Genomic DNA, 25,884 nt, shown 5'->3' on the forward strand with positions numbered 1-25,884 from the left:
TAATTGAACCAAACTTGGCTTGGAACAAGTGTGGAGAGGGGAGTCATGGCGCTTTAATTCAACTCTGCCCTTTTGCCAACTGACATCCCCAGAGCATGTGCGTGTGTCCAACGGTAGCCATAACCATAACTCCTAGTGTAGGTGGTTCTATTCTTACCGCTCACATGATTCTATTTCTATCAAGCTACCCCCCCCCCCCTATACACAGACCGACACACAGCAGATGTTGATAAACAACCAACCACACAAATAAACACACATGAAACTTTTCTTTATATATATAAAAATAGTTTATAAACCATGCAGTTGGTACATCTTTCTTCACCCATCTACACATTCAAGACTACTCCATTTACACTGAAAGGCACTCCCTCTGTCCCGTGAAACATTATTTTCTGTGTATGAGTCTCTCTCAACTGGTCTTAAATCAGTATTTACACTTGTATTTAATACTTAATAAATACATTAAAATTAGTATAATGTTTTGAAAATAAAAAGATAAATATGCTGCCACTTGGTCAAGAGGCACTTGAGTGAGCAGTGTGGGTTGAAAGGTCAGAATTGTAGGGTAATCATGAGATGCCTAACTGAACCGGGGTCAATGTGTGAGCCTGTGGCCTCTGCTCTGCCCCGGCAGTTTGGATCCTTGTAGGCCACGTTCACACTGCAGGCGTTGTGCTCGATTCCGATTGATTGCTCGGAACAGATTATTTTGGTCACGCTCCTGAACTGAACTGAACTGCGCAAATTAACAAAGTGGCCCAAATCAGAATTGATCAAATAAAATCAGATTCCATGAGATTGATCTGAGGCACATATGAGCAAAGAAATCAGATTTGGGCCACCATCCCCTGCAGTGTGAACGTAGCCAAAGACAAGTAGATACCCTCGCTTAGGGAAAGGCTGCAAGCTCAGCTGCATTTAAAAACCAAACGTATAATGAGATCACACACTTCTTAAAAAGTTTAGAAATATATGTATTTTAAAGGCTTGCCGTTATATGACTCTCATTCAGAATGGATGGTGGAAGAGCATAGGAGTGCTATACCAGAGAGGAAATTGTCCCTTACTGACATTGTTACAAGGACAACTCTTGTCCAGGTGTGTGCAGGCTAGCCACAGCCGCGCCCCAGCGTGCTTGCGCTTTAAGGTTGCCGCGGCGATGTGGAATTTCCTGTGACTAATAATCTGGTGTTACCGACAACACTGGTGTTTACCGGTGAGGTGACACCGGACATTCTGCAAAATTACGCTCAATATTTGTAGAGCGTTTGCGGCTACATCAATCCGCTGTGTCTGTCCATCCACGTCTGCTTTTAATCATTCATTTTCAATGACTAGTATCCATTTGTTGGACAGACAGAGTTGACTGTTCTAACTTAACGGACAGTTCAGCTTCGAGGGGATATCACACGCGTTATGTTCTCTGAGTGAAACTCCTCGCTGTCAGGTGAAAAGAAGCGCCCGGCGACTGCACATGTATTGGAGGAGGCATGTGGTTAGTCGACACCCTCCCCAGACCGACAGAGGAGGCATGTGGTTAGTCGACACCCTCCCCAGACCGACAGAGGAGGCATGTGGTTAGTCGATACCCTCCCCAGACCGACAAAGGATAGCGCAATGACCAGGGCACACACAGGGAATTGGCATAACGACTAAATTGGGGAGAAAAGGGCAATCATAATCATGTTTCAATGTCATGCGGTAGAGTCCCATCTACCTTGCAGACAATTTTGAGCACTTTTACTTGGTTCATTCTTTTTTCCTTTTTTTTTTGTCATCTGGACCCAAGTCTTAGTGGTTCACATTAGTCAATCTATTATGGGATGGGGGCCACATCTTTCAGTCTCAAGATAATCCCTGCCCTCACCCTGACTTCTGACCTCCAGGGATCAGAAGAGGAGAAAAGAGATAGAAATAGAGGAGGAGGTGGTGGTGGTTGTCGTGGGGCGGAGGGGTTGGGGGGCAGTTATCTCATTTGAAATAAATTAGAATGAGTAGTCTAAAAAACCTTGAAAAAAATATCCAATCCTTGGGCTGACGTTAGCGGCACTGGACCCACCAGTTAAAGAAGGCTTGGCCTTGGTGTCCCTGATCTGTGGATCTAAATGGAGGTTTCAGGCCCTACAGTCTACAGCTGCACACTCTACTTACTGAGGAAACCCTCTTAAAGGAACACGCGAACATTTTGGGAAATTAGCTTATCGTCTTCTCCAGAGAGAGACAGTGCCGGTTAGCCTTCGGGAGAGGTGTTAGTTGGACAATGCCTAGGCTAACCGGCACTGTCCGCTTCCATTCATTGTGCTAAGCTAGGCTAATGTGCAGCCAGATTGCTTTCTACTGAACGCACAGAGAGGAAACTGGTATCACTATCTATCTTCTTGTCTCTCTCTGGAGAAGACGGTAAGCTAATTTCCCAAAATGTTGGCGTGTTCTTTTAATGCAATGAGATCCAGACGGAGACGGCTGTTGGGAATAATAATCATTGGTCGTGTTTCTGACAAAGGCACCGCCGTGTTCAGGTAAGGTGGTCTGTCCTCTCTCCTCCCCCTCCTCCCTCCCTCCCTCCTCCTTCTGGCGTGGGCTCCGAGAGAGGGAGGCGCTACGTGTGGTGGACCTCGTGGAACATAAGCTCGCGGGGGATGCGCGTCTCGTTGCCGTACGTGGTGCAGGCGCGCCGCTCGAACGCCGAGACCATCTGCTTCACCACCTGGTCGAAGAACACGGTAGCCATCTGAGAGTGGATCAGGGAGCGGAACTCGAAGGAGATCTGTGGGGGGGGGACACATAGCAAGAAATCACGTTATGTCAAGAGGTCCATCTGATGTTGCATGTCTGTCAGTGGGTCTGTGTCTGCGTGTGTGTGTGTGGGGGGGGGGGGGACACACACACACATACATAGCAAGAAATCACGTTATGTAAAGAGGTACATCTGATATTGAATGTCGACTGGGTAGTGTAGAGGTCTGAGCTACCGCAGCAGAGAGTTCAAATCCTGGCAGCGGTACCTACGGCAACACACAAGCGGTAGTGTTCGCGGGTGGGAAGCCTGCTGGAGGTACGAGTCCTGGTCGCTTGCGAGAGCGACTCCCACTGGTGGGTCGTGGGGTGCCTGTTCGGCGGGGAGGAAATCTGGGGGAAAGATAACGCGAACATCTGCACGCGTTACGCTCTCTCCCAGTGAACCTCCTCTCCGTCAGGTGAAAAGAAGCGGCTGACGAACTCCACATGTATCGGAGGAGACCTGTGGTAGTTCTACACCCTCCCCAGGCTGACAGTAAGGTAGTGCAACAACCAGGAGGGAATTGGCATAATGACTAAATTGGGGTTTGGGAGAAAGCATGAAAAAGGAAAAAGACATGCAGACTTCCAGAGTCCTGGACTGCAGATACTCACACTAAAGTCCACAGTGCAGGTGCGAGGGTAGCCAGGGAGACCGGGGCTGAAGCGCCATACTGTCTCCAGGTGGTTGAACAGTTTACCATCGGAACAGGCGGCCTGAGGACCACACACACACACATTATGGCACAGTTCACCAAAATGAAGCTAGTTTATTTTCTAATTCCAAACCCATCTCCATTATAAACAGTGTTTGGTTGACAGGGCCGACATTATTCTCGGCCGAGTCCAGACGATAGATAGTAGGTTGCAGTCAACAAGACAACATGGTACAAACACCATACAGACACAAAAGACATTGGCCCAAAACAGCCCAAAGCACAACAACACAAACACAGACAGAGCCTCAGATACCTAACCTACCATGGTTAAAATTAAAATGTAAGAATTCATCGGAGCAATGGCATGTGGGATGAAAGACGTTTTTGGGCTGAAATATATAGTTTTTTGGGGCTAGGGGAACTCTATAGCGCCTTCCAGATGGAAGCTTGTCAAATTCACCATGAAGGGGATGCAAAGAATCAGACAATGTTCTCTGAACCTTGTCTCTATTCCAGAGTACATATAACTCAGACAATTGTCTTCATGGTTTCCCTATAACTTTACTGGCCGTGTTAACGCTCAACAAAGTAGCGAAGCAATGCCTTACTTTGACCATGTGGGGGCGCACTGTGGTGATCAGGGAGGTGTAGTGCTCCACCACGGGAGGGAAGCCCACGGTCAGCTTGGCCTTGCAGAACCCAGAGCGCTTGAACACCAGGTCCGACTTCTTACACCAGGGGACGAAGTGACGGTAGTTCTCCACCCCGGCCACCACGTCGTACATCTCCAGCATGGAGAACCTGCAGGGGGAGAGGGTGGAGACAGAGCCATGAAACTCACGCTATCCAGGTACGTCCAGAAGACTTGTTCCATTATGGGAGGATCCTGCCCTATTGAGCTGATGAACACAAAGGCTGATAACGACACAAGCGCAGTGCAAAATATTGTGCATATATTGAGCGTGGAAGGGGGTGGTTATGGGACGCTGCAACTAACCACTGAGCCTTCCTGGGGTGTGGTGGGCCTAACTTGACAAAACACCAGTGAAGGGAGGTGACCACTTGATAACCCTGGTGATATGCTGGTTCTCGCTGCCCATCTATTTACATGTTGGGGGCCACGTGGTAGGGTATGTATCCTACCCCCCCACCCACACACACGTCACACACACGCACATACATACGTATATATACATATGACCTTTTTATTTGACCACTAGGAGTAGCATAGATGCTTGGTATGGGGATTGGGTTTCTTCATCGAGCGCTTATCCTTATCATTAAGGCACAAGTATCTTGTGTTTTATTATAAATGGATTTGGACTGTAAGCCAGGATAACACATTAACACATTCCTGGCCAACCACGTATATATACGTGTTTGGGAGCCGACCGTTGAAGGCCAACCACGTATATATATGTGGTAAACTCGTTTTTGCTTTTATTCCATTTTAATATCCTACTCAATGTCACAGAGCTGTATTTTGGCTGGAAAAAGACATATTGGGACTCCGAAAGTGCAGTACCGGCCAGATCCTGGTATTGGCGCTGTCTCGAGAATGCAGTTTCCCCTGTTGCAGACCGGGTGTCACTTTTTTTTCACTCGGGGTTAGCTTTTCTGTTAGCCTAAAGCTATGGCTTCACCAGATCGCCTGGAATACTTTTTGCGATGCCGAATTCAGTATGCAGTAAAGGAATATAGCATCAGCCAATGGACATATCGATCTACCAGATGGCGATCAAATAACTGGGAAATTCTTTTTGGAATCCAACCGGCCACAGGTAAGAGCGATTTGACGTCAATTTCAGTCTGATCGGGCCTTGTTCTCATAGCCATCCACCCGGTCAGCGTATGATGTTGCGAATGCCGTTATTGGTAATCAATAATCAGAAACGACTTCCCCAGCCCCCCCCCCTTTCATGCATTCATGGTCGAACATGATACCGATCATATGCATTTTGATTTTTAACTCTAGCTTGTGTAGGGCCGAAACGCCAATCGGTTTAACGTTATTAGCTTAGCGCCCTATAACTAGCTTTGCAGGAATTACCCCAGACCATTCCGATATAAAGTTCATATTCACAACGCTATAAAACGGGAACATATTGATGAAAAAAAAATTTCTTTATGGCATATTGAAGGGAAGGTTTATACTGTCGATTGACAATGACAATGGACACATAGCAATAATATAAAATATAGATTTATTTAGCTCTACAAACAACCTCACGCACAGTGAAAACGTGTAATGAAAAGCTGGCCTCATAGAGTGGGGCCCGTCTAATCCCAATGGCCCCGAATGTGTTAACAATATACAGGAAATACAAAAAACAACAACAACAACAAACAACAAGAACAACAAAAACGGTATTATACAATGAAACTAAATTAACACATTGACGACCGGCCCTAGCCATCTAATATGTGGCTGGAGGACCACGCTTTGTAAACAAACCGATGTACTTTTGGATAGCTATATACTTTATAGTATTGCTATCTGTCCATTCTCATTGTCACTTGAGTGCATAAACCGTGCCTTCATAATGGCTTAAAGAAAATAAAAATCCATCGGTTGGTTGTCATTTTATAGCGTCGTGAATATAAGCTTTATCGCAGTTTTCGTCTCGTATTTTTTCTGGAAAGCTATTTATAGGGCTAAAGGCTAGTCACGTTATATCGAACAGCATTTCTGTTGTATATATACGAATGAAATAAAACAAACTGCTTAGCATCCGGACTATTACAGAGCATCTATGGATGAAATGGGGGCGGCGGGGGACGCCGATTAGTATTATTGATTAGCAATACAGTGTGCGTTCAAGTAGCCACATTCACTGATCGATCGCTTGCGTTTTACAACAATGTCCAATCCGGCTGTAATTTGGGGGAAGTGTGTCCTACCGTCAGCCCATGTGATCACCGGCAGCATTTCCCCATTATTCATCGGCATCTGGTAGATTGATATGTCCATTGGCTGATCATAAATCCCATTATTCCAGGCTGAAATCTGCGCTTCGAACCGTGATCAAAGATGGAGGATGTTCGCTTGGGATCCAGGCTCATATGAAACGCCCATAGACCGTAAAAGAAATTTTTTTCCCATTCGCCCTCAATGATACTGCAGTGGAGCGATGGCACCCCTAAGAGGATCTGGCCGGTATTGCATGTCGCCGATTTCAAGGAGGCGGGTAAATCTGCAGAGTCGATCGGGGATCTTGATCCGTTTATTAATATGGAATAAAACAATAACAACTTGCCACAAGTTAACTCGTGGCTCTGGTCCTCAACGCATGGCACCGAAACCCGAGTTAACTCGTGGTTGGGCGGCAAAGTGTTAATGACAGGATAATCAATCAAAACAGAAAAAATCAAGTAACTTCAAACTAAAGTGTTTTATGACCATCTAATGAGGAAGACTCAGGTTTTAAACTGTGTGAGTTTGTTATTGCATTGCTTTTACCCTTTTTCTTATTCTCTGCATTGCTTTTATTCTGTTTATTTTATGCACATTTTATATCCATCTTTACTGCCGTGAAGCACTTTGGGCTGCAATTCTTGTATAAAATGTGCTATAAGTTTGTAGTTATTGTTATTGTTATTATTATTATTATTATTATTATTATTATTATTATATTATTATTATTATTATTATGGGCAAAGTGGGTGAAGGTTGTCACAATCTACGTTACATATGATTGACGGGTCTCATTACCCAGTAAACTCAGCGAGAGTCTCCCACCCTCATAACTGTACAGCGCGGGGAGCAGGACCGGGGAGCACGGCCATGGTCACGTGAGTCTATTTATACAGGCAGATTCAGTGATTATGACCTTTCTTCAGAACACAGGGACATTCTGTGCGTCATGCACCAGACAGATAGAGCTTCACAGGACATTCTGTGCGTCACGCACCAGACAGATAGAGCTTCACAGGGACATTCTGTGCGTCATGCACCAGACAGATAGAGCTTCACAGGGACATTCTGTGCGTCACGCACCAGACAGATAGAGCTTCACAGGGACATTCTGTGTGTCATGCACCAGACAGATGGAGCTTCACAGGGACATTCTGTGTGTCACGCACCAGACAGATAGAGCTTCACAGGGACATTCTGTGTGTCATGCACCAGACAGATAGAGCTTCACAGGGACATTCTGTGTGTCACGCACCAGACAGATAGAGCTTCACAGGGACATTCTGTGTGTCACGCACCAGACAGATAGAGCTTCACAGGGACATTCTGTGTGTCACGCACCAGACAGATAGAGCTTCACAGGAACATTCTGTGTGTCATGCACCAGACAGATAGAGCTTCACAGGGACATTCTGTGCGTCATGCACCAGACAGACAGATAGAGCTTCACAGGGACATTCTGTGCGTCATGCACCAGACAGATAGAGCTTCACAGGGACATTCTGTGTGTCACGCACCAGACAGATAGAGCTTCACAGGGACATTCTGTGTGTCACACACCAGACAGATACACAGGACATTCTGTGTGTCACGCACCAGACAGATAGAGCTTCATAGGAGTCTGGGGTTTTTTCATTCATCAGCTTGTGAAGTCATTTCTACCAGTGACTCATTTTACTTCCATGGGTGGACTGTACATCACGCCCACCGCAAGAGTAGGCTGAATACCGCATCACCGCTGTTTTTTTATAATAATAATAAAGTACCCTCCTCTCGTTGGGCTTGCGGCTCTGCAGATATACCCTACTCCTCTATCGAGGTTCCAAGCGACCCTATTGGGTACCAGAAAAGTCACGTGAAACATTGCAGACCACTGATTGGTCAGAAGAGAGACGCGTCACACGTTGGATCAGAGCTCATCACAACACGGCTAATAACGTTAGCTTTAGCTCCCCGTCGGAGTGGACTACCATCGCTCCTCAGGAGTACTAAACGAGACATAATGATTTTACTGTCTGCAACGAATGTTATAATAAAAGCCCTTCGTTCTATACACTTGTCTGATTGAAAACTTTATTAACAGACCGCAGAATGGGACAACTCAGCACGCTCTGAGCAAAGAAAGGAACTGAGATATGAATTGAGTATTTCTTGCCTTGCTATGGTCCGGTAAATACGCTGATGTTATTGAACGTGTAACTATATAACGTTAATGCCACAAAACGAATGCCTTTATTATAATGTAGTGTAGTGAAGAAAGGGTCGGGGGGGTAACCACCCCTGCCCGCGACACCGAGTGAACGGCGCACGACCAGAGGGGAAACTTCGAATCTGTGTTTCACTTTCAATAACGAATGCGTGCTTGCCGAATCCCAAACAATATTCATGCTGCAAAGTCATCCTCTAAAGATAGACATTTAGACTAGAGGCAGGCTATATGCTATAAAGAGTAGACTACTAAAAGAAAATGCATTCAAACTTTTTTTTTAATTTTTTTTGTGTGCGTGCGGTAATAACCGCGGCGGTAGGAAATATTTCGCAAATTTGTGCGGTAAGGAAAACATCAATACCGCGGCAGCTCTACGGTATGTCTTTTAATTTCAAAGTCCTCAAATGAAAGCAGCCAAGACAAGCTACTGTATGGTTCCGAGTTGTGGCTCTGACTGAAACTCCACGCCAAGCTGATCCATTGTGTGTCTGTCTACATCCATTTCCAATGTTTTTTCTGGATAGGGCTGATGATGCGTCGCAAGTCTGTCCGCCGGCTTTGTGTGTCCATTTTGACAGACAGTTCAGACAGAGGGCGAACCTTTGGGAACTAACCGAATACATCGCTGCCTGTTGGACCGAGCGCTATGAGAACATGACACAATAGTGGAGCTCTCGTTTCCGCGAATGCGCGATTATTGTTTACGTTCTAATTTACCTGTCTCAAGCCCCGCCCTCTTTCTCTTGATTGTCCAATCACAACTGTTGCTTATCTCTGGGGTGGAGCTTGAGATACAGTAGGTACATTTTCAAAGCAAAACCAATCAACAGAAATGCTCTCCATCCACTTCCTCATTGTTTTGTTTATGGGTGAGTGTGAGTTCCTGTAGGTTTTAACAAGTTACATTTAAGATCTAAGACCTTTTCTTGTCCATGTCCCATCTTATCCCGTACTGTTCTCTAATTTCCGTCATTGGAGAGTAGTTCCATGCTAAGGTCTGTGTCTTTGTCACGTTTAGTTTGTATCCTGAGTAGTGACCATATTCCTTCAGTAGATCCATCAGTGCCGGGAAGCTCTTTTCTGGTTGCCTCATGTATACTATCACGTTGTCTGCAAATAAGCCTAGTTTATATTCCGTTCCCTTTATCCTTACTCCCTTGATGTCCTCGGTCTGCCTGATCAGTTGTGCCAGTGGTTCTATGAAAACGGCGAAGAGCGTCGGTGAGAGACAACATCCCTGTCTGGTAGCCCTCTCTAATCTGATTCTATCCGTCAAGCTGCCATTCACCTTAACCCTCGCTGTCGGCTCTTGATATAGCGCCTTGATCATCTTCATCGCCCTCCCGTTCAGTCCGAACCTCATCAATGTTTTATATAAAAATGTCCAGCTCACACTGTCGAATGCTTTTTCTGCATCTAGGCTAATCAGTACCGCGCTACCCCCTTGTTTTTGTATCTCCTCTACTATGTGTAATGTCTTTCTCACGTTGTCCTGTGTCTGTCTCCCTTTAATAAATCCAGTTTGATCTTCATCTATAATGTCTGGTGGGGGATAGGGAACTATTTAAAGAAAAAGAGGGACTATTAGATCCAATCACCAAATACACCTTGACCATATGGAACAGAGTAGTAAAAACACACAAATTGGAGAAGCAGTCAGGGGTCCTGAGATGGGTAGCACATGACAAGAGATTCAAACCAGGGAGGTTAGACCATGGATTCAGAAGGTGGGAGAGGGGGGGGGGGCAACAGCAATATGCAAAATGATAGAGAAGGGAGAAATGCAGACACTACAAAAATTAAAGGAGAAATTTGGACTAGAAAACAGGGACCACTTCAGATATCTACAGGTTAGAGACTACTACAACAAAGAAATAAGGGGGGCCAAAGACGAGGAACAGAATGGAATAATAAAGATGATAGTATGGGCATACGAAGGGGGGCAAGGAAGAGTAATATCAGCAATATACCGGGCTATAATGACCAGCAAGGGACACACGACCGATTACATAAGGGAGAAATGGGAGAGAGAGCTAGAGATAGAAATAACAGGGAAGGAATGGGGGAACATATGCGAGGTACAACATTCAACAACAGGATCGAGAATATGGAAAGAATTTGGATGGAAAAACATAATCAGATTCTTTATAACCCCAGAGCTGAAGGGAAAATATGCACCAACACAAAAAGCATGCTGGAGGATGTGTGGGAAGGAGGGGGCAAATCACACGCACATATTCTGGGGATGTCAGAAGCTGAAGGGGTATTGGGAGGAGATAGGGGAAGCAATGATCAGAATATTAGGATACGGGATACCACAAACAGGACTGGTGCTTTACTTAGGAGACCTGACACACGAGGGAATACAAGGGGGGGACAAATATTTAATAAAGATAATGTTGATAGCGGCCAGAAAAGCAATAACGAGACTGTGGTATAAGGAAGACCCACCGACAATAGCAAAATGGGTAGGAATAGTGGAAGAAATACAGGATATGGAAAGGATAACACATGCTGAGGTTACAGGAAGAGAAATTTGGGGAAAGATGGGGAAAGTGGGAAGATTATAAAAGGAACGAGAACGACATCACAGAGGAAGAACCAAATGCAACACAAGAGAGCGAAGGGTAAAGGAGGAAAGATGTTCAAGCAGGGTCTATGAACCCATGTCACACACCTGTACTTTAGTTAATATTATCTATTTTGTTTTTGGGATATTACAAGTGCTGAATGCTTTTATACCTTATTATTTATGTCTGTTTAACGGTGTGTTATTAAATATTCAGGGATGATGTGGTTTGTGAATGGGTGAAACAAAAGGCAAAGTGAAAGTTAATAAACAAGAGAAAAAAAAAGAAAGGACGAAGGAGAAGGGAAGAAAGAAACTCAAGGAGGGTCTCTGGACCCAGATCACACATACAAACCTTAGTCAGCATTTATTGTCATTGAGTAGGAATTACCTGTTTATGCCTGTTTAAGGAAGATACACAATCAGCCTTTGTATCAAATACCTAGAAAACAACAGTAGGGGAACCAGACAACTAACCATGTGATACCCATGTAAATATTTATGTGCACTGTTTTTTCTTTTTGTTTTTATTGTGATACTAGTCTCTTCATTTTTTATTATTTATTTTTTGTAAGTGCTGTCTGTCTGAATAAATGTTAATAAAAAATTTAAGTTTAAAAAAAAAAGATCTAAGACCTTTTTATGACCACATTGAATATAATTTAATACCTATTTCATGGCCATACCAGTTAAAAAGTATGAAAGAAAATTACTATGTAAGAAGTACATCCATATAAATGTTTTTGGGGGGGAACTGATTACCATATTACTTACTTTGCTTACTTCTACTACAGCATAGATGTAACTTCCTAATCCATTCAATTCTTAAGATCTATCCAAATCATATTTAAGACCCCTTTGAGAAGATTTGAGTATTAACACTTTGATCGCCAGGCTTAAATTCAGAATAAACCATCCCACGCCAGCTCTATTTGTCTATGGGGATGTTTACCTTCTTTGCAGGGCTATAACTTTTTAAATTGTATTGCTAAATTGACATTACTATGGCCCATTCAACGTCCTATATCTATTGTTCAGGGTGTAGCAACGTTATACTTTTTCATTCACATATTCATACTAAAATACGGTCTAAAGTATAAGTATGTTTTTATCGTTTTCTGCAGCTTTCTCCAGAACGTGATTTATAGCCCCAAATGCATTATATTGATGATGAAATACAGTTTGATAGGAATCTGCGCGAGATAAAAAATTTCAAATGGACGTGCTTCTAGAAGTTACTACTTGTAACTGACCGCCAAGGGTAAAGATGCCTATCATCTTTACTGTCAGTAAGCTTTGATTTGCGTTGGTCTAGATCAGGGGTTCCCAAACTTTTCAGGCCGGGACCCAGAAAATAAGGCGTCAGAGAGCCGCGGCCCAATGCACATCGTCTGGCTTTTTTTTTTTTTTTTTTGCCATGCGACCGATTTTTTAAGCCAAATATCACTTCAATCCTATTAAGTTAGTTCAAGTTAGTTATTCATTTATATGTGCTATTTATGAGAGGGCTAACTTGTTGCAAAATAATAATGATAATAATAATAGCCTCATTAAAATACTATTGTTGCTTCGGTTGTTTTCAGCGTTTTATGTGCATAATCTGTTATTTAGTTTGAAATGTTCGTTGAAATAAGTAGATTTTTCGTTTTTGTTTATTTATTAAGTTAATATAAAACCATATAGTCACATTTTAGAATACAATAGAATAGAATTTTAGAATACAACTAGAAACACTGTCCTAGCCTGCTTCTAAGTTCAGTGGCCTGACAAAAAAAATTTAAAAAATTAAAAAAAAAAAAAAAAAAAAAAAAATCATCTCGCGGCCCATCCGTGGCTGCTCGCGGCCCACCTTTGGGTCGCGACCCCGACTTTGGGAACCACTGGTCTAGATGATCAATTTCTCTGTATTGGCTCAGAATACTGAGCCCTCTATTTATCTATTTAAGAAAATAATATTTCGGAGCCACTTGTGCACTTTCATTTAGTGTCCACATGGGGGCAGAGCTCGTCTTCCTTTAGTATAAAGTCACAGCTTCCTGTGTGACCAAGGCGGAAGTAATTCAGAGATAACGACGGAGCAGGCAGCGAATATGTATGATAGAAGGACCTTACTCCAGTTAAATTTTTTTTTTTGATCCACTTTTTCTCCCATTTTTCCATATTTTCTCCCATCCCAATTTCGTATCATCCAATTCAACCCTCCCCTGTCACGAACGCTGTTTCTTGCCTCCCACAAGCCGGCTGCAATGTGGACTAAGTCATACATAGCACAAGTCCCCTCCGGTACTTGAGGTAACAGCAGTCGCATCTTTTCACCTGCGCAGCTCGATCTCTCAGTGTCGAGGAGTAACGCGTGGGAGGCTCACGCTGCCCCCGACACTTCCTGATTCTACTGCGCAGGCGCACCAACCGACTTGTAGGAGTCGCTTGTTCACAACGTTCGATCCCCACCCTTCAGTTTTCCCTCCCCGTAATACGGCCAATGTGTATTACTGCGGACGACCAGCCAAACTGAAAAACAATGTGGAGAGCTGGATTCGAACATGCGAATCCTAGCGTCTCCACACTGGTGGCGAGTGCCTTGCCCACTACACCACCTAGCCGCCCTCTTACTCCAGTTAAATTAACTACCCTTGGTAAAGCGGAATAAGGTATGTCGAACACTCAAATGTATTATTATTATTACTGTTGTTGAAGATATGTTGTTGTATATTTATGTGTGTAACCGCCAAACATTTATGGTGCACTCACAAAGTAGATTCTAATCAAAGGCACCTGCTGCCGGACAAGTAACGTTATTATATATCATTGTTTTTCCCTGAGTGCCTTTGTTATGGAAGACGAGTTCACCTTTTAAATATCTTTGAATGCAATTGTTTGTTTGAACACTTTGGTATAATAATGAACAACATGTGAACAATATTGAAATGTGAAATATATAACTAATTGTATGTTTGTGTTTGACTGTCCTATGCAGTTTTCACGGTGCAAACGAGGTGCAAACGGGGTGCAAACGGAGCAAATGATGCAACCGTCACTACCTGTACAAACACGGTGCAACGACACAACTACCAAAGAAAAGCTACAGTACTGCTAAGCTGAAATGCAAGAGAAAAAAGAGAAAATAAATAAAAGCATCTGTACGAAACATAACCGCATCTTTATTTCAACACCAAGCCGGGGGGCAGTTACAGTGAAAACTTACCGACCAGTGGTGAGTGAAAACTTACCCGACTCTGAAGAGTGAAACTTACCGACCAGTGGTGAGCGAAGACTTACCCGTACTCTGAAGATGATCAACAGTGAGTAAAACCCATACTCTGAAGATGATAAACAGTGAGTAAACCCATACTCTGAAGATGATAAACAGTGAGTAAAAACCCATACTCTGAAGAGGATAAATGTATTATGAAACCTCATTCTGAAGTGGATAAATGTGAAATAGACCTTACTCTGAAGAAGATGGATGTATTATGAAGACTTTATTCTGAAGTGGATAAATGTACAATGAAGACCATACTCCAAAGAAAATGCATGTATGTTGAAGACCTCACTCTGAAGAAAATGCATGTACAATGAAGACCATACTCTGAAGAAAATGCATGTACAATGAAGACCATACTCTGAAGAAAATGCATGTACAATGAAGACCTCACTCTGAAGAAAATACATGTACAATGAAGACCATACTCTGAAGAGAACACATGTATGTTGAGGACCCTACTAAAGAAAATACATGTATGAAGAGAAGGAAGAATGAGCCTACTGAGTTAACCTTATGCTGTCTGGTATCCATCCCAGCAAACCCACGGACGTGTGGAAACTCCTGTATATCTAATTAACCCTATGCTGTCTGGTATCCATCCCAGCAAACCCACGGACGTGTGGCAACTCCTGTATATCTAATTAACCCTATGCTGTCTGGTATCCATCCCAGCAATACCACGGATGTGTGGCAACTCCTGTATATCTAATTAACCCTATGCTGTCTGGTATCCATCCCAGCAATACCACGGATGTGTGGCAACTTCTGTATATCTAATTACCCTCATGCTGTCTGGTATCCATCCCAGCAATACCACGGACGTGTGGCAACTCCTGTATGTTTAATGAATATTATGCTGTCTGATATCCATCCCTGCAAGTGGAACTCTTAAATACCATCTAGTTATTTGATATTTTGAGTGTATGTGATCAAGCACAATGTCGGCCCAAGAAGACGAAGCTGGCAACCTCTTGGAGTTGGAACAGAACAGAACGGGTGCTCGCCAAAGAACTCTAACCGAGAAAGGAAAAGAAAACCGTGAAGTGGAGGATAAGAGGAATGAGAAAGCTTTTAACAAAGCTTATCAGAAGTGGAAGAAGATAGCCAAGGAAGCAAGAGGGAAGCTAAGAACCTTCTGTCCAGCAGAAGAACTTGAAAGACTAAAACAAGACATTCAAGCAAGTTGTGACTTAGTAAGAAGTTTATATGAGTCCATTTTACGTAACCATGCCACGACTCCTGAGATCGCAAATAAAATGGACGCCTGTATTCAGCTGACGACAGACACCCAAGAGCTTGTGTGTAAGCAGCTGGAAACAAAAGAGGAAGATTTTAATGAAAGACTTGAGAAGGAGAGGGTGAGAATAGCTCTGAACAAAGAAGAGTACAGATCTGTATATGGTCACACAAATACTGAAACAATTCACTCTCAACGTTCCAAGGCATCAAACAGGCGGAGGGAAGCTGAACTCGCGGCTAAAGTGGAAGAGGTAAAGGCCATTCAAGTGATCCAGGCTCAGCAAACCAGTCTCCTCCAACTAGAGGGGGAAGAGGCAGCCATGCTGATGGAAATGGAGAAGGTGAAGGTACAGAGTCGACGTAAGCTGGAGGAGGAGAGGATGAAGTTACAGCAGCTACAAGCAGAGAAGGAAGTCCAGGTAGCAGCAGCCCGAGTGAGGGCATACAGTTCGGGAAGTGATCTAGACAACGAAGAAGAAGAAGTCACTGACCATGAAATAAATACTGCTCACCAAAATCCTGAATATAGTGCTCCGCTACATCCTACAGCATTCCAACGTCAAGCATCTCCCAGCGCGACGGCAAACCAAGAGGCCTTCAGTCTAGCCGAAGCAATCACAAGTGCATTAAGCATGAATCGCCTACCTACACCAGAACCAACAATATTCAACGGTGACCCTATGAAATTTGTTGATTGGAAGATGACCTTCATGACCCTGATACACCGAAAGCTTGTAACCCCATCGCTACCCCACTACTGTTGAACTCCAGAGCCTCAGACGAGAGGTTTTCCAAGAGAGCCAGAGCGTTGAATACAAGCACTCACATAAAGAGCAACATCGTGGAGACACAGTATTCACCCTATAGAGCCAGACCACCTTGCCCAATCTGCAAGAATGAGAATCATGGCATTGCTACATGCACTAACTTCGCATCAAGGTCTATAGAGGTTAAGAGAACGTACATCTACCAAAATCACCTCTGCTTTGGATGTCTGAGGAAGGGACACTCCAGCAAGGACTGTAAACGGCGACATACCTGCAACACCTGCAACCGTCGTCATCCAACGTGTCTGCACGAAGAGAGGTCACAAGCACCAGAGACAACCCAGAGTGGCACATCTACTGCAAACTACCGGAGCCAAGAAGTCCGCAGAGTCGTGTCTCACACTACAACCCGATGTGCTTCTGCGACCTCAAGCATTGTCCCAGTCCTTGTGTCTTCAGTTCAAGAGCCACAGATAACGGTGCTCACTTACGCACTACTCGACACACAGAGTGATACAACGTTTATCTTAGAGGACCTGCTTAAGGAGTTAAGTGTGGAAAGTCAACCTGTGAAGCTGAGACTCAGTACAATGACTGCTGTAAATACAGTTATAACCAGCAAGAGTGTCAGCGACCTACAAATCAGAGGACTCCATTCTGCAAACAACATCAGAGTGCCACAAGCCTACACTCGTAGCTTCATCCCAGTAGACAAATCCTACATTCCTACTGGTAAAACAGCGCTACAGTGGCCTCACCTCAAGCATCTCGTAAACAAGTTACCATCACTTCTAGACTGTGAAGTGGGTATGTTAATAGGATGCGATTGTCCCTCAGCGCTAGCTCCACTCGAAGTCATCACAGGCTGTGAAAACGAACCTTTTGCACAGAGGACAGAGCTTGGCTGGAGCATAATAGGCTCATCTAACCCTCATCTGGACCGACAAGGGAGCCAGAGCTTTGTACACAGAGTGTCAGTAAAATAAATACCAGCCCCGTCTACAACAGATGTCCTTAAAGTACTTGAGTCGGACTTCTCTGAAAGGAACTACGAGGACAAGTACGTGTCTCAAGAAGATGTTCACTTCATACAATTCCTCAGCGAGAACATCAGACAGAAAGAAGATGGACACTACGAGATGCCTCTACCTAAGGGTAGCAGCCCACCATCCCTACCAAACAACAAGAGACTAGCTACAGTCAGCCTCCAGTCTCTAAAGAAGAAGCTAAAGACGGATAAAGAGTATCACGAACGCTATAAGGCTTTCATGAAAGACATCATCGAGAAAGGTGACGCAGAACTTGACCATACCACTTCATATGGAGAGACCGCTTGGTACCTTCCTCATCACGGCATTTACCACCCTCAAAAGCCTGGCAGGCTACGGGTCGTGTTTGACTGCTCAGCTAAATTCTGTGCAGTTTCCCTAAATGACTGTCTATTGACCGGTCCCGACTTAATCAACTCCCTAATAGGAGTTCTATGCCGCTTCAGAAAGGAAGACGTGGCCATAATCTGCGACGTGGAAAGAATGTTCCACCAGTTCTTCGTCCACCCTGACTCTCGAAAATACCTCAAGTTCCTGTGGTGGAGAGAAGGTGATTTGGAAACGGAACCACAGGAATACAGGATGGCAGTTCACCTCTTTGGAGCTGCTTCGTCTCCTGGATGTGCCAATTTTGGCCTAAGGTACATGGCACACCAACATAGAGAAGACTACCCAGCAGCCTCAGCCTTCATTGAGAAGAACTTCTACGTTGATGATGGGTTAGCCAGCGTTTCATCAGTCGAAGAGGCCAAGAAACTGATCATCGAGGCACAAAAATTTTGCAAACGAGGAGGCCTACGCCTCCACAAATTCAACTCTAACCACAAAGACGTCCTCGACTGTGTGAAACCCTCAGAAAGAGCAACAATCACTGACCCTCTCGAACTTAAGCTAGAAGCGACCCCAACTGAGCATGCACTTGGCCTTCAGTGGTCTATAGACAACGACACCTTCAGCTTCAATGTCAACATGAAAGACCAGCCTTCAACCCGTCGAGGAATCCTCTCCATCGTCGCCTCTCTTTATGACCCACTCGGGTTTGTTGCCCAGGGGAGGAAACTAACTTTTTGGCTTACCAGCCAACTGGCGAGTATCTGATTTTTTTTACCAGACAAACTGATTTTTTACCAGCCAAAGAAAATCGCTAATTGTGATAATTACTTCTTTGTATGTCTTCGTCTAAATTGATTTTCAATCATAGTAATAATCACACCGTCTCTCTACTCTTTAAAATATTTATTAGCATAAAACATTAATAACAGTCTCTACTCTTCACAATATTAGCATAACACATATTAACATGAAAGAGGGATCTATTCTGGACTGGGTTGGGCTGAACTGGGCAGTGAAAGATGCTGGGTTGGACTGGGTTGGGCAGTGAAAGAAAAAAACCGAAGTATGTTGTGAAGTGTATAGATAGATAGATGTGAAATGTATAGATGTAGCAGTACTGTCTATCTGTATGTCGTGTATGTCATATGTTATGATGAATTGAAAATGGGGGACCCTGATGTAAACAAGACGAAAGTCTTTCTCTGGTCTGCATCCCCTTAACAATTGTGTGTATTGAGCCGTACTGTATTGTACCATTCTGCAATCTGTTAATAAAGTTTTCAATCAGTCAATCAAGTTAACTTTGAACCTCGGTTGTCAAGCCACGTCAATGTTGTGTATGCATCCGAGTGTTCACTGTGCCTTTAAGACGGCACGGTGGCCTTACGACAGTGCTGTGAAATACCGTCAAGTGTTGTGGTAACGTCAGTTGGGTTGGTCTGCTGTTGTGCACTGGTTGAGCTCGCCCCTTTCGTGACTGCGATGTGCAAGCCAGGGGCTTTTGAGCATGAAATAAAATGTCTAACCTTACGTCGTAGTCCGGTGCGCAATACATACCTCTGTAATTTAAATGTGTCCTTGCCTTGGACTCGAGAGTTGTACTAGGGTTGGATGCAGTTCCCCGTTGCTCAATCTGTCTGTTTTCCATCTTCTGTGTTTAACGTTATCTGTTTGCGAGTGCTTCCTTGACTGATGGCCAGTACCACGGGACTTTTATTCAACATTCTATATTTCCGCGGGTTGGCCAGTACTGCAGGAACTTTTATTAAACATTATATATGTCCGCGGGTTGGCCAGTACTGCGGGAACTTTTATTAAACATTATATATGTCCGCGGGTTGGCCAGTACTGCGGGAACTTTTATTAAACATTATATATGTCCGCGGGTTGGCCAGTACTGCGGGAACTTTTATTAAACATTATATATGTCCGCGGGTTGGCCAGTACTGCGGGAACTTTTATTAAACATTATATATGTCCGCGGGTTGGCCAGTACTGCGGGAACTTTTATTAAACATTATATATGTCCGCGGGTTGGCCAGTACTGCGGGAACTTTTATTAAACATATATGTCCGCGGGTCTTGTGCAGTGCTCTCGTGGCACTGTCAACTCGCCAGACTGGCGAGTGGTCTTCATGAATCACTCGCCAAACGTAAAAAATACTCGCATTTGGCGAGTAAAGTGGCCTAATTTCCTCCCCTGGCATTCACCCTAAGCGGAAAACGCATACTCCAAGAACTATGCCGCAGAGGCATAAGATGGGACGATCCACTGCCAGATGACTTAAAGCCACGGTGGGAGGAATGGAAGATCGGGCTACATAACTTAAAGGAATTCACAATCCCTAGATGCTATCACCCACATGACTTCGGCAACATCATCAAGACGGAACTGCATCACTTTGCCGATGCCAGCAGCATGGGGTATGGCGCTTGTTCCTACCTCAGGTACAAAAATGACAAAAATACAGTACACTCCAGTCTTGTGATGGCCAAAGCAAGAGTAGCACCCACCAAGGTCTCAAGCATCCCACGACTAGAGCTCTCAGCGGCAGTGGTCGCAACCAAATTAAGTGTGTTGCTGAAAAGAGAACTGCAGATGAAGATCGATGAAGAATTCTTCTGGACAGATTCACAAGTAGTTCTGGGCTACATCAATAATGAGGCAAGAAGGTTCCATGTGTTCGTCGCGAACAGAGTCCAACTGATAAGAGAAAACACTGACCCAAGCAAATGGCACTATATCGAAACAGCAGAGAACCCGGCAGATCATGCCTCCAGAGGCCTTCAGGCATCTCACATTCCTTCAACAAACTGGATGTCAGGTCCTACATTTCTCTGGGAGCAAGAAGTACATCCCAAACTGAATCCCTTCGCAGACCTACTCGTAGGCGATCCTGAGGTTAAGGCTGTCCAAGCTTTCACAACCAAAGTTAACAGTTATACAGACATTCTATGTCGCCTAAATCAGATCTCTTCATGGTCAAAGATCCTGAAAGTAGTCGCAAGAATCAAGAGGCTGGGATCAGGAAAAGTACACAACACCGAACTGGTGACAGTCGAAGAACGAGAAAGAGCTGCCAAAATAGTGATCAAGCTTGTCCAGCAGCAAGCCTTCTCTCAGGAAATTAAGAGATGCCAGGAAGGAGATGCTCTCCCAAGTTCAAGTGCTCTCCATTCCCTTGATCCAATTCTGCATCAAGAACTTCTCTGTGTGGGTGGAAGATTGAGACGCTCATCCCTCAGTCAAGAAATGAAACATCCCATCATTTTTCCAAAAGACAGCCCTATCACCAAGCTAATTACGGCTCATCACCACGCTCAAGTTTGTCACCAAGGCCGAAGTCAAACCCAAATGGAACTGAGAGCAAATGGATTCTGGGTCATTGGTGGGAGCAAATTAGTAGCCAAGCTGATTCACAACTGTGTACGATGCAGGAAACTCCGACGACCTACTGAAGAGCAGCAAATGGCTGAACTCCCTAAAGAGCGTGTGGAAGACTCACCGCCTTTCTCATACAGTGGCATGGACTGCTTCGGCCCCTTCCTGATTAAAAAGGCTCGAAAGGAGTACAAAAGGTATGGCCTGATACTAACTTGCCTAGCTTCACGAGCTGTCCACATCGAGATGCTTGAAGACTTATCAACAGACTCATTCATTAACGCCTTGAGATGCTTCATCAGCCTCAGAGGAGCTGTTCGGCAACTTCATTGCGACCACGGTACTAACTTCGTGGGAGCTAGAAACCAGTTTAAAGAAGCACTCAAACAATGTGACGCCAGTTTACTGGAGATCTTTCTAGCAGAGAAACAGTGTGAATTTGTCTTCAACGCTCCATCCGCCAGCCATGCAGGTGGTGTCTGGGAACGTCAAATCAGGACAGTAAGAAATGTGCTGAACGCCACTATCGCTCTGTGTCCAGGCAGACTTGATGACGCCTCTCTTAGAACACTCTTCTATGAAGCTACAGCTATTGTAAACAGTCGACCACTGACAGTAGATGGTATCAACGATCCTATGGCGCTAGAACCCTTAACACCAAACCATCTAGTCATGATGAAGTCTAAAATCGCTCTTCCACCCCCTGGGAGATTTGTTAAAGAGGACATGTATGCAACCAAGAGATGGCGCAGAGTCCAGTACCTAATCGAACAATTCTGGAGCCGCTGGAAGAAGGAATACCTCCTGAACATTTCTACACGCCAGAAGTGGCACGTACCACGGCGTAACCTCAAGGTGAACGACATAGTCATCCTCAAGGACAGTAACCTGCCAAGAAGCCAGTGGCAACTATGTCGGGTCGTCGAAGCCATTCCAGAGAGCGACGGTCTAGTACGTCGAGTAAAAATACAGACTGGGGAGCGAAAAGATCACTCTACCAGACCTTCAGTCCTCGAGCGACCGATCCAGAAATTGGTACTCCTCCTCGAGAGTAATTAGTATAGAAACGCTTGAATTGTATTATTTTGATGCTATGTGAAATCTAAAAGGAAATCCTGTATGACTAAATTAATTGTTTTGTGCTTATCCGTCATAGCAGGATTTGGTGGGAGTGTAACTGACCGCCAAGGGTAAAGATGCCTATCATCTTTACTGTCAGTAAGCTTTGATTTGCGTTGGTCTAGATCAGGGGTGGCCAACCCGCGGCTCGCGAGCCGCATGCGGCTCTTTGCCCGTCAATGTGCGGCTCTTCCATCCATAAAAAATTTATCTTTGACTGTAAATAACACCATGCTAAAATTGACCAGACCTGAAAAATCTAAGCAAATGAATAAAGGGAAGATGATTAAACAGAAGGTTTTGTAGATACAGTACTGAATTCTGCCATCTTTTTTATAATGTAAATTTCTCCACCATTCTTCATCATATTGCAACACCGTTTTTTGCAAGACGTTCACAGAAAGGTAGAGAAACTAACTGCGTTCTGTTTTATGGCAATAACGTTCAGGTTTGTGGGAGATAATCCCAAAAAATAAGAGAAATTAAAAAGTAAATCCAGAAGTCAGATGATTGACAGGGGCTGGTGTGAGCTGGGTAGGGTAGTTTTTCGAAATTTGAAAGCCCTGAGTCTCTTCCTTCAAAAGACTACACTCACTTTTGGCTGTGCCACTTCCTCCTGTCAATATGCGCCGGTTTCCGACTCAATGCCCTGAGATTTCTATAATCTTATATTTCACTAATAACAGTTAAAATAATTGGTAAACAAACATAATGCTGATATACTTTTACTGTATATCTCGGCCTTAAGAGGTTAACCCTGTGAGGCCCAAATTAAAAAGAAATTAGCAACTTAAGAGGCCAGAGGGTGGGACATATAAACACATTTACTATCAAATAGCATTGTGAGGCTGAACAACAGGACCAATTGACTATACATGTGCTTAAAGGGGAACTATCTTATAAATGGCTTTTTTCAGTGTTTACCATTGTTTCTTAGCTATGTGGACTTATATTAATTGGATATATGTCTCTAATTCTCATATTGGCGAATTCTTCCAATTCTCCTCTCACAATATTCACCCTCACTGAACTGAGTCATCTGAAAATGTGCATATCTGTGATGTCAGAGATTTCTCAGCTGCATAATAATGTGGCAGTTGATGTGGCAGTTGGCACCAGGCCACACAGTGGTTGGAGCCCAGCCTTAAAACGGCTTAAGATCTTGAGGTATAAAAATGCGGTTTTTAGTACTTGATTAGAAATACAAAACAACGCATTTTTTTTGAAAAAAACCTAGGTGTTCCATAGACTCACAGGAATTGTGTAAAAGTGCCCAAATAGTGAAAGAAATAGTAAAATAGTTCCCCTTTAACATTTTTTAAATAAACATTTATTTAAATGGCTAAAAGTGATTTTGTAATTTTGCAACCGTGGGTCTCACAGGGTACTTTTAACCCTGTGAGGCCCAAATAAAAAAGACATTAGCAACTTCAGAGGCCAGAGGGTGAGACCTATAAACACATGAAGGGTGCCGTGACTGAAAAAAAAGGTTGAGAAACGCTGGTATATGGTGTGGCTCTTTGTGGTACCACCGTCATTTTTTTGTGGCTCTTAGTCTCTGACTGGTTGGCCACCCCTGGTCTAGATGATCAATTTCTCTGTATTGGCTCAGAATACTGAGCCCTCTATTTATCTATTTAAGAAAATAATATTTCGGAGCCACTTGTGCACTTTCATTTAGTGTCCACATGGGGGCAGAGCTAGTCTTCCTTTAGTATAAAGTCACAGCTTCCTGTGTGACCAAGGCGGAAGTAATTCAGAGATAACGACGGAGCAGGCAGCGAATATGTATGATAGAAGGACCTTACTCCAGTTAAATTAACTACCCTTGGTAAAGCGGAATAAGGTATGTCGAACACTCAAATGTATTATTATTATTACTGTTGTTGAAGATATGTTGTTGTATATTTATGTGTGTAACCGCCAAACATTTATAAACATATAAAGTGGTGCACTCACGAAGTAGATTCTAATCAAAGGCACCTGCTGCCGGACAAGTAACGTTATTATATATCATTGTTTTTCCCTGAGTGCCTTTGTTATGGAAGACGAGTTCACCTTTTAAATATCTTTGAATGCAATTGTTTGTTTGAACACTTTGGTATAATAATGAACAACATGTGAACAATATTGAAATGTGAAATATATAACTAATTGTATGTTTGTGTTTGACTGTCCTATGCAGTTTTCACGGTGCAAACGAGGTGCAAACGGGGTGCAAACGGAGCAAATGATGCAACCGTCACTACCTGTACAAACACGGTGCAACGACACAACTACCAAAGAAAAGCTACAGTACTGCTAAGCTGAAATGCAAGAGAAAAAAGAGAAAATAAATAAAAGCATCTGTACGAAACATAACCGCATCTTTATTTCAACACCAAGCCGGGGGGCAGTTACACTACTGATCATCTGATGTTGACCGGATGGGGGGGGGGGTCGTTTATAATTCCGTGGCCAACGTTAGATGATTCATCTAGTGTGGGTGATATGATCATTAGAGCAGTTAGTATCAAACACGTTAAAAAATAACGCTGAATCTTACCGTAGCTTCCTCATAGCGTTGGGCGATGAGCGTGGAACAGAAATATTCCTATTATGGGATGTAGAAATATGCGATCCATTTCCAGGTTGTATAATAGTATATACGTCCAAATCATGTTGTTTATCGAGTTATTGGTAACGGATTGCTATCCGTTGTGTCTAGCTCGAGTCCTGGGACTATTACCGAGTGATCGGACCCAATTGAAATGAGCACCAGCTTCCATTTCCTGTTGCCGCTCTGGGCGATCCACCGATCGGCCACCAGATGGCGCTCTTGAACCGTTGGAGAGTTGAGAGGGGCTCAACAGTAGATCTCAAGTCTCCGGGGGAGAAATATGATTTCGATCACAGATTTTTGAAATATTGATATCAAAGACGTGGTCCAGCATCTTTGGCAGAATGCGCATGGCGGGGAAAGACGTGGTCCAGCGTTTTGGCGATTAAAGTGTTAAATGTAAGATTTGTTATCATTATTATTATTATTATTAATAATAATAATAATAATAATAATAATAATAATAATAATACACTTTATTTGTATAGCACCTTTCACACAAGAATTGTAGCCCAAAGTGCTTCACCGCAGTAATGTACATAATGGACATAACATTTGCATAAAATTGGCATATATATAGACAGGCATAAAATGAGCAGGGAATTGACATACAGTGAGCATAAGATAGACAGAATAAAGCAGTACAATAAAATAGCTCTCATTTTCAGAATAAAAACAATGCATAAGGTGCAGACAGTACAATAATCTAAGTGGAAGAGTGCATTAACTCATTGGACGCCACCGCTTAAGTGCGCCAGAGGGCGGTAGAACGCCATCGCTTTAATCAATGGGAGGAGTGGAAGATTTGCGAGTGCTTAAAATATATATCTTAAATTATGGCTATGGGTCTAATACACCCGTCGCTTATCAATGAGTTGCTTGCAGTCAACATTTTTCATCAGTACATTTCCGTTTTATACCGTTTTGAATACGAGTATAGTTTGTGATTTCTAGTAATTCCAGAGAAAGACGCAATAATAGCCCTTTAGCACTTTAAGG

At 43.6% G+C, this 25,884-nt stretch overlaps 1 protein-coding gene across 1 annotated transcript in view; it reads right to left on the bottom strand.

Annotated features, from left to right (window-relative positions):
• Positions 1-277: 277 nt before the first annotated feature.
• Positions 278-25,884, bottom strand: part of coq10b (coenzyme Q10B) — a gene marked incomplete at its 5' end in the record, with an annotated part of 35,626 nt that continues 10,019 nt past the window's right edge. Inside the window, 3 exons of the mRNA XM_084310251.1 lie at positions 278-2,770; positions 3,397-3,498; positions 4,049-4,241. Of these exons, the coding sequence (XP_084166377.1) occupies positions 2,603-2,770; positions 3,397-3,498; positions 4,049-4,241 (463 nt within the window). The 3' untranslated portion in view covers positions 278-2,602. The remainder of the gene's footprint in view (positions 2,771-3,396; positions 3,499-4,048; positions 4,242-25,884) is intronic.

The sequence above is a fragment of the Notolepis coatsorum genome, assembly GCF_963971535.1.
Source record: "Notolepis coatsorum genome assembly, chromosome: 3".
Lineage (NCBI taxonomy): Eukaryota > Metazoa > Chordata > Actinopteri > Aulopiformes > Paralepididae > Notolepis > Notolepis coatsorum.